Source organism: Patella vulgata, chromosome 2 (assembly GCF_932274485.2).
Source record: "Patella vulgata chromosome 2, xgPatVulg1.2, whole genome shotgun sequence".
Lineage (NCBI taxonomy): Eukaryota > Metazoa > Mollusca > Gastropoda > Patellidae > Patella > Patella vulgata.
The window spans coordinates 25193412-25204154 of record NC_065880.2 but is presented as its reverse complement, the minus strand read 5'-3'; the positions used below and the strand labels follow the sequence as shown (position 1 = coordinate 25204154).

At 36.1% G+C, this 10743-nt stretch overlaps 1 protein-coding gene across 2 annotated transcripts; it reads right to left on the bottom strand.

Moving 5' to 3' along the window:
- Positions 1 to 6354: 6354 nt before the first annotated feature.
- Positions 6355 to 10641, bottom strand: LOC126810730 (monocarboxylate transporter 12). Of its 2 annotated transcripts, none has more exons than XM_050535959.2 (5): positions 10385 to 10641; positions 9959 to 10180; positions 9358 to 9501; positions 8126 to 9034; positions 6355 to 6724 (listed from the first exon to the last, which is right to left on the bottom strand). In XM_050535959.2, exons 2-5 carry the CDS (start codon positions 10137 to 10139, stop codon positions 6411 to 6413), a joined length of 1548 nt encoding a protein of 515 aa, XP_050391916.1. In that variant the 5' UTR covers positions 10140 to 10180; positions 10385 to 10641; the 3' UTR covers positions 6355 to 6410. The 2 variants fall into 2 exon arrangements, with proteins under 2 accessions (XP_050391916.1, XP_050391915.1); XM_050535958.2 differs by lacking the exon at positions 10385 to 10641 and adding an exon at positions 10297 to 10348.
- Between the last annotated feature and the right edge of the window lie 102 nt (positions 10642 to 10743).

Sequence of the window (10743 nt, the reverse complement as noted above, 5' to 3'; positions counted from 1 at the left end):
CATTAGAGTTTCGTTTTAATTTATATTTTCCCAGCATAACTGAAGATGAGGACATACTGGAACATAAATACCAATCGCCCTAACCATACATATAATCATCAGAATAATGTCATCCTAACCATGGAATATATCTATAATATTTTGATTAATCTAGCCCTCCTAGCCATGCTATACAAATTACCCAAAGGGAGAGAGGAAGGGTGATAGACTTTCTCACATGACACAAACTACGTCATTTTGGGACTAACATGGTTCAATTTTATTTAAATAATTCGCTTGCGCTTAGGAGTCTTTAGCAGTGGGAGGAAACCAGAGGACCCGGAGAAAACCCACAAGGTTTGACAGGCGACTCTACTCCTTGTCAGTACAACCACATCCTCGGTTACCCAGTGTACTCATTCCGTTCTACTCCACTATACCCTGGGTTAATCCATAGGGTTTCCACGATTTCAAATTATCTGCCCTGGCCTAGAATGTAGCTACAGTCTACGAACCAATCAGAAAACAGTTTATTATTATTATTCGTTCTTTGTCTGAAATATGTCATTCTGTTATGTTTATTATTATTGAACTTATACTTGGCAATTTGATTCACAATAACTTGTCTACAATATCACGTGGACATAAAATATCACGTGGACACGAACGATTCTAAATAAAACTAATGACCCTACATTATTATATGAACGTCTGGTCTTCATTAACGTAATATATAATTGGTTTTTAATAATTACGCATTTGGAATAGGCCAACTCCTAACATTGTCAGATGAGAGTTATTTCCCTTTGCAAACTTCCTTTTCAAATAACAATTTATGAGATTGGTCGATAAAAATACATGTAGCACAATCATCAAGGGCGGATAACTTAAAAACTTGTCTCCCCCATAGATTAACCCAGGGTATAGTGGAGTAGAACGGAATGAGTACACTGGGTAACCGATGACAAACCTTATGATTCAATGCGCACACACTAACCATTCGGCCATCCACACCCCTCTCCCCATTTTAACAACTACATGGCTTATATTGTTTCTTACTTAACAAGATCCTAAGGCCTCTTGCATAATATTTGGTTAACGATTGTTCAGTTTTTACAGGTGTAAAGTTTAATGTTAATTGAACTTTTTATGATGTGAATTATTATGCCAGGTTAAGCACAGTTTAATGTTTAATGTACCAATATCAAGTCATTAATTAACCCATGTAAGGAATTTTATTGTTCAATTGTATGAATGACTGGTCATCTCCCCAATCACTTTCCACCCCTTACCTAGTTACCAAGTATATAGTTTAAAATTTATTTAAGAAAACCATGCACAACAGCAGTACAAAAACAGACTTTAGGTTGAAATGAGAGGTGCTTTATTCTTCTTCATAATGTTTCGTGTTAAAATACCCTAGTTTAAAATTTGTTGTATGCAGACTTTATAAATATTAGTATACTTTTATTAATATTGTTTTTTTGGAAGGTGATGTGTTGACAGGTTGTTTTTGTGATGTTGTTTTAAATTTTTATTGATATCATCTTTATTTTAGATAATAAAAGGAATAACAATTTTTGCAAATCATTAGTAATTGTTCTAAGATAGTCTGTTTAGTATTGCGGACAGCTCATCTTCCAGGAATGTATATCTTCTTTTTTTGTCTGCATGCCTTTTTTTGTACCCCACATTGAAATATGCTTGAACATTGGCAATGCCAGTGTCAGCCGGTTTCTCTTTGGACCCACCAGAGATTGAAGTTATTGGTGTATTTTCATAAAATTATACACATTGTTAGTTATTGCCCCTGATTACTTATCGGTGATTTCCGATAATTACTTATGAGTTATTACCATTGTTTACTTCTAAAATGATAATACTACTTCCAATAATGACATCATAGGATTTTGCCCTTGATCACGTGCATGCTCTATAACTATAAAAGAGTCAAAATAAAAAGTCTTTATTGATTGCTATGCCACGTTAGGGAGGGTATATCGAAATAAGCTCTCCACTTCCAACCGGTTATAGAATAGTTTTATGAAACTTTGCATAGATATCAACCTATTATATTAGTTGTGCATTTTGTTAATTTTTGAAAATTCTCAGTTGAGAAGAATAAAATGTTTCTATGTAAACACATTTGACATCAGTTTTGGTATTCATTTAGAGCACATATCTCAGAAACCATGCATTTAACTGAAACATAGTTTCAAGATACATTAGTTAGGAGTTTAATAAAGAGTTTGCCATTCTTGCTATAATAATTCAAAAAAAGATGATAAAAAAAGAAAATATTGAAAATTTCAGTCAAATTACTTTATTCTAAATGAAGTTGTCACTGTTGGAAGTTTGGACTAGAAATAGGCATCAACTGTGTCTGCACCGTTTACGAGAATTTCTGATCGTTTGATTGACAGATGATTACTCCACCCACATATTTTCAGATTATTAAGTAACTTTCTCAGTGGCTATGGTACCCTCGCTTGACAGGCCTTTCATCGGTAGTCTGTGGTAGTGACGTCAGTGACTAACGGTAAACGTTAGCTTGGTCGGCCATTTCTTGATTTAACTTTAAATGGAAGACTGTTTTAAATCCAAGCTGTATCCAAGCCATCCGATGGTCTACAAAGTTGAATTTGAGCTTGTCATGTAAATAAAGGTCTAATTAAAGATACATTATGGGAGATAAGATATAGAGATGGCAGTTCTCGCTATAATAGTTAAAAACTAGATAGTGTAAAGGTAATTTGCTGAAAATTTCAGTCAAATTGATCCACTATGAGCCGAGAAAGAAGCCGGTGAAATTTTTGCATAGTCTCGGTTATCATTACTAAAATCATTAATATAAACAGCATAGTCACGATTATCCACTTTTTCTGATTTAATTATCTTTGGCCGTTAGCGGCATATAGGAATCTAATCCAGCCTACATCGAAGGCTAGCCTTGACATCGAGAGTTTATTATGGTCTGGATAAGTTAATTAATGTCTAATTGATAATTTAGATAACATTTCAGGCCTAAAGAAAGACTTGTAATAAGCAGATTTGCTCTTGCATAATGCACATTTAATAATTTCTATAACATCTGAAATCTAAATAAAGACTTGCAATAGGCAGATTTAGCTCTTGCATAATGCATGTTTAAACCATAATCAAGTTTAAATTATTCATGTAGCCACATTGGAGCCAAGGTGACTCAATGGGTAAGAAGTTGGCTTGCTAACCTAGAGGTCCTGTGTTTGATCCCTGTATTGGCTGAGAAAGTTCATCAGGATTTTCCAACGTGGTTCCCCAACATGTCAATCCTGCAGGACGGAGGGCCTGACATGGGATAACATATATCGTCGTTCTGATAGGACAAAAAAATGGAGGTCCTATGTACACATTGCTGTGATGTGTACGTCAAAGTCCCCTTGACAGTTGGAATTTGAAAAGAGTAGGGTGTAGCGACGCTGTTCGGGAAAAAATTCTCACATAGCATACTACACAATGTATGCCTGTCTTCAGTAGCCCAGTCGGTGCAGAATAGGACGTTAACCCCATTTCATTTCATAATCAAATTTTAATTATTCATGTAGTCACATACTACACACATATGAGGGCTGGCTCAAAAGTTCTCAGTCGACAATAGATAGATCAATTGGGCTGAAGCAAACTTTTGCCATCAACAAGTAGGCCTACAATCTTTGAATGAATCATAAACATAAGAACTGCAACTGTAGTGTTATTATTTTCTTCGTACCAGACCATCTTGTGAACCTACCCACTGAAATTACCAGCAATGGACAAAACTGGCTATAGGGCAGTCATCAAGTACCTGCAACTGAAAGAACTAACCTGGACACAGATACATGCCGACATGATCTCCACTTCAGGGGATAATGCCCCATCCTTTTAGACAGTACAGACGTGGGCTGCGAGAGCGGGAGAGAGTTTTGACATGGCCCGCGTCCTGGAAGGCCACCAACAACATCCTTCAAGAAAACATTACCCAGGTGCCTGACATTGTGATGGCTGATCGACGATTGATGACTGACATTGCCAGTGTTGTGGGCATCTCTCATGAGAGGGATGAGCACATTATCGCCAACGAGTTAGGAATGCCAAACGTGTCTGCAAGATAGGAGCCAAGAAAAGCTCTTGACTGCCCATTAGAAACGTGTCGTGTTAGAAACATCCGGTGACAATCTCTACCGTTTTGAAGCAGATCCTGATAATTTTTTGGCCCGATTTGACCCGTCAGACTTCCACCTGTTTCCAAAAATGAATAGCGAACTCGCAGGTCGTCATTTTCCTAGTAATGACGACGTCATATCAACTGTAAACGACTTTTTGTTTTAGGCATGGATGAGAATGTTTCTTCCCTACCGGCATCCAGGCTTTGCAACATCGTTGGCAAAAGTGTGTTTATCTCGAAGGTTACTATGTAGAAAAATAAATGGAAACCATCGACTTTGTACAGGTCTTTCACGTCTCTACTTAAAACTTTTCAGTCAGCCCTCGTATGATTATATAGGAAGGGCGTACAGTGTAAATATGTTATTCTCGTTATCTCAGTGAGCAACACCAATTTCAGATAACCTTTTATCAGAAGTCACAGATGGAAACATTTTTAATTTGTTTGTATTTTTGTATCAGACCGACTGTACGTGTAATTTCTATACACTGTAAAAAAAATGAAATAATACGCTATCTCTTGTTACCAGATGGGTGTGGGCTTTCAATTATTTTTTTTAAAGAAATGACAAATGACTTGACAATATACTCCCCGGGCTTGTTTCACCGTATAGGTACAAGGAAGTATTCTATTCATATGTCCCGAGTGACGTCGCGTGTTTTGTTGTTGATAAAACAATTATTTTGTGATCCGATATAGAATAATCTACTAGCTGTGAACAATCACGTCTTTATCTTAAGCCTGTAAGCTTTTCTATAAGATAAACTAACTAATGAGGATGAAGTGTTTCGTTAGAATAACAAAACCACATGTTGTCTTAGATTTAGTTAAATAATTTTCTTGTAGAGTTCTACTGTAAATAATGTAAGTTTACACAGATGTTTCAGATGAATAAAATAAAAAAATAACTGTACCATGGCTATATGCAAGAAAATTAAAAATATATGCTATAGAACAAGTGCCCAATTCAAGAAGAATTATATATATATGCCGTTCCGACACTATAAACACTGGTTTTAAATGCCGTCTAGACGCTTACGTTAAGTTTTTTGAAAAACAGAGACGATCAGCAAATAAACCAGTTTAAAAAGACAAAACTCGATACCTTTGACTCATCTTGACTGCTTCAAAGGGTCGCCGTTTTCGATTATCGTAGGACATGCACATTCCATTACTGATTGTGTAGTTTAAGTAGATACGGTCAGATCTAAATAAGGTCACCTGCAGATTCCGTCAAGGTCACGGGATGTAAACACATGCGTCTAAACCTGTTTACATCTCGTGTCCTTGACGAAATCGGCAGGTGGCCTTAATATTAGATCTGACCAAGCAGATACGCGTAATTGACTTGGATGTGGCTGTCGGAACAGGTCAACTGGTTTCGTTACTATATACTCACTGGCCTAAATCGCCCGAGTTTTTAATCTAAATTATATGGCCATCGAAATGGCCTAATATTTCTCAAAATTTAATATTAGTTACGATGTTTATCGCAAGAGTTGTAGCTCTCTATGGTAACCTGTAATCACTAAAAACGGTAGTAAACCGTAATATGTAGTTTTATCTTTCGAGTTGAAACCAAACATGCATGTATGCTGAAGTTAAAATAGCTTTTCTTCTCGGTTTTTTGTTTGCAAAATCCGAGATAATTTCGTTCAACCGCAGATTAATTAAAGAAGTATATTACCGTTATGTGTATTTTGTGGCCCAGTTCAGCTACGTACAGTCATTTGAACCATGGTAACTCCGACACTTGCGTGGCTTCCCCTTTCCCATGGTTCCCTAACCCGTGTTTATTTTGCTTAATAGTTAATCTAGGGCTATGCTTATTCGATATTTATTTCCTTGCTGTAAATGGGAAAATTTGAAAATGTAGCAGGACAATGCGTAGATAGAGAACTACATTATTTAAAGGGGCATTATGGAAGATTAGATAAAGAGTTGGCGGTTCTCACTTTAATAGTTAAAAACTAGATAATGTAAAGGGGATATGCTGAAAATTTCAATCAAATTGCTCCACTCTGAACCGAGATACGATAAAAAAAAAGAGCATTGAACAGCAAGTCGGATTCAAATCCAGTAAATATCACAGACTAGCGATGACATCGAGAGCTGATTATGGTCTGAATAAGTTAATTAATGTCTTAATTAATAATAAAGATAACATTTCAAGCCTAAAGAAAGACCTGCAATTGTATAATGTATGTTTAATCTTAGAATGGTGCGCTAATTAATTAATTAAATAATTTTACTCTTCATCTTCAAGATTCACTTGTTTGAAGAAGCTGGGTTTCTGTAAACAACTGTGAATTGCGCCACCGAGAATAACTTTTTCGTCTGATAAACCATCCGCTGTAATAGCTGGCACCACTAACACTGGCAATGTCCCGATGGAAGCATCTTTCATAGGACCTATGTAAACTTCCACAGGCTTTTGTCTATTGTTTTTAAGAAAACATTTTCTGACTGGAATAAGTAGAATTGTAAATCCAGCAATAACACAAAATATTCCACCAACTAAAAGTCCACCACCTAAACCACCACTCCTCCTTTCTATATAACCTGAAAATATATACCATAAATGTGAAGACAGCTAGCCAAGTGAGACAAACATACACCTAACATCAACTTTACCACTTAATTCTCCGGGAAGCGGATTGGGGCCCAGGTCTCATAAATCCACTCTCTGATATCGGGACGTGTTCAATAAACCTCATTTTTTAAATCGAATTAATTCGATTTACAAAAGATTGGGCCACGTGCTTGAAAATGTGTAATTTAATTCCATTCTTTATTAGCTAGAAAAGTAGGACGTTAAAACCCAATATTTTACGTACCACCCAAATGACTATACACTGCATTGCACTGTGGTAGTGCTCAAACAAAGAAAAAAAAACTCTTCTATTCTCATTTCATTTTCAATCAAACACCAAGCCAGATAGAAAATTGAAATTAGTCTACACCACTAATTCAACATAGATACGCTTGCAATATGGGAGCAAAGAGGGGAGACACTCAAAATCTAACTCGCACTACATTCGTAGACACCGAAATAAGAGGAAATGCAGGGTGGTAATTCCTTTTGTAGCGTCCGGTAATTGTGTCGATTTACATATTCAGAACGATATGTCAAGTGTAGAAAGTCGGTCAAAGTTAGCATAGATATGTGATAAACTACAAGTGAACAACTGAACCATTACCTTCTGAAGTCATTCAATTTCCTTCCATTCCATGTAATATCCCACAAGACACGCTTTATAATGCTTTATATGCTCGGAAAGCATTTAAATTTATTAATATATATTATACGTGTGGCAGTTACAAAATATATAATAATATGTTAGCATCTGTATAATATATGTGTAAATAAGGTTGCCATGCCATTTAAACGGGTTAAGCATGTTAATAAAATTGATAAAAACAACAAAAATTTCATAAATGTAAGACTTTTAGCTCAAGAAACGAAATATTTACATATCACAGAAGCTCTATATCATTGTAGTTCTGATGTTTTAGGTTTACTCTCCGACAAAACGTTTAATAACATATATTTAACGACGACATCTTGTTTCTGAATCTATTCATTAACACCAGACCAACACCAGGACCACCACCCCACTGACTAGAGATGATTTTGTTGAATTAAATATCCCGTTTATTTCCGGTCTAGTTTGATTTTTCTTTGGGATTTTTCATCTAATTGGGTTTTCTTTTTTTTGTTTTGTTCTGCAGTTAATAAATGGAGTTTTAGATCACCTTTATGATACTTATATTGGATCCACCTATCTATCTTATAGCGTCATATTTAAAAAAAATATATATTTACAAAGAATTAAACGGATGGACAAAGGGGCGACAATATACTTAAACATAAACTTAAATGAATTAAAATATGCGGACATCATGATTTTCTTTTACAATGTGTGCACATGGGGCAAAAGATCTAATCATTTAGGCTCTTACCTGCTATCATTGGTCCAGCAAAGGCACCAAGTCCATTAGCTATCATTATAACACCAACGCCATTCCCAAAATCCTCGGGTCCAAGTATTTCTCCTGTGATGGCCAAGAGATAGCCAAGAATTATTCCAGTAAATAACCCGAAGAAAAACGAAACAGTAACAATGAGTGTATATGATGTTAATGTTGGGACCAACATTAGACAGACACCTGATAATATATTCACCATACAAAATGCACATATGCTGTCCAGTCGTCTGATGTTACTCAACACGCCTCCGAAGAGACAGCCCAAAAAGTTCCCTAAACCCACCATCGTCACAACAAGGGAGCTGTCAATTTTTGATATTCCTTGCTGGACACAATACTCTGCCAAAAACGCCAGAGCTACGGCTAACCCAATATTCCAAAAGATATTGTTGATGAAATATATCATAAAATCCACATTTGTTAAAATACGTTTAAACAGTTTGTGCAGATATGATTTTTGATGAGGCTTATTTTTATCTGAGTTTTCGTCGTCCAAACCTTTCGTCGGGACTATATCCAAAGATAAAGTGACAGTGTCGTCAATACCATGTACCACGATGGTGCCATTTTCGGGAATTTTCTTCTTCGCACTGAACGCTAAATCCGCCGACACTGTCGGCACTTCTATTTCTGTAATAGTTCTCGGAGGTGGTGGACGAAGTAAAGCACCGAAAACAAGAACGTTGAAAGATATTCCTGATAAAATCAATAATGACCCCTTCCATGTATATTCCTCAATCAGATAAGCTATTAGCATAGGTCCAACGGTTATACCAAGACCAGAACCTCCGGTAGCTAATCCAGTAGCTAAACCTTGATATTTATCATAATATAGTCCACTTAATACATGTGACGGTACATAGGAAAAGCAACCACCTAACCCTGAAACGTAATAATCAAATCTTATACTGCACACAGAGGCAAATGCCATGTTATTTCACCGATTGGTTAAAAGGAGAATGATATGCTAATTCCTATCACAAACAAAATCTTCTGGTCGTTCCAGCCCGTCATTATTAAGCTGCAAGGATGGATATTTTGACCTATGTTATTTCTTTTAATGTACCGATTAGTTTTTTGTGTATACATGATATTTTTATTAAAACAATATTGTTATTTGGGATATCTGAATGGGATTGGGGAACAGGCTTATCCTTGGTAAAATCCCCTCTCCCTGTGTATACATGGTGGGTAATTATGCTTACCATTTATAACACCATAAAATAGATACATATATGGAATACCAGGTAACCATGGCATTACTAAAATACCAACAGAACTCATAAATCCACCAACTAAAACCACTTTACGGTGACTATATCTGTCCATTAGATAACTTGCTATGGGACCTGGTTATTTTAAATAGAAAAAAAAATACAGACTTTAAATCCTCAATAGGGGCGGAGTAGAGGGTGTGTATTAAACAAAATTAAAGGAAAGCAGCATTAGTCACTGTTGAAACAAAGTCAGATTCAGTCCCAAAATAATTTCCACCTATTCTAAGAATATCTGGCACCTGATCAGATGATGATCTAGAAGGCATGTCTAGCAAAGTTCTATCTTATAGTATCCAGTGTAAGGTTTTGCCATGGATCTCAATTTCATTAAAGATATGTCATTCAGGAATAACATAAAAATATGAAGCCACAAAAGCAGTCAGATTTTCTTGTAAAATCGCGGGATCGAAACAGTGACTAAACAAATGACAATCCGTGTTTCTTTACACCTCTATCTAATCCCTATATTTTGCGATTCGGCACTTCTAAACCTTTTCGCAAAACAAACCCTTATGTTAAATCTACTTACCAGCACCCAAAAACATGCCGAGGTTGATAGATGACATTAAGGATATATCAAAAGCTGTGGTATCAAAATGTTCCAGAAATTCCACATTATAAATACCAATGGAACCAGTTATCCCATAAGCAACAAACTGTATCATGAATGCTGATATGATGACCACAATGCCCCAAACCCCGCCTTCCATATTTAATCCAGCTTCTCACGATGTGCAATAAATAATTTCACCTGAAACAAACAAAATTATATTTACAGGTCCATCGACGTAGTCTCCTTAATACTAGCGAAGATACTTGTGCCGATTTCAACAGTATTTTTAGGGGTTTTTTCTGTAATATTCGCACCTCTCAGTTCTAGCGTTTCCTCCTTGAAATGCATTAATCATGTCTTTTTGTATAAAAAAATTTGATGGTTCAAAATAATGCTACTTACGTGATTGTTGTTAAGTAAATGTACCAAGCCGGCAAAAATTCACACCAGGGTACCGTCCCATGTAATTAATACATCACCACAATACTCTAATTCAACTGTACGTTACTAGATGAAATTATTGTACCCCTCCGTATCATTCAACCTCACGCTTTTCCTTATGATGGTTTAAGATAGAGCACACTTGTACCAAGTCCGTGGATATTGGATACGTAATACACGTAAAACGTTCCGTATGTCTCCCATGGAGTCGTGTACTTAGTTACCTTTTCTTTTTTGCCCCTAGCCATAAGCATATATGAGCCAGGTGGTGGGGAGGGGCGTGTAAAGTGAAAACAAAAATTATTATTTCATCTAGTTGG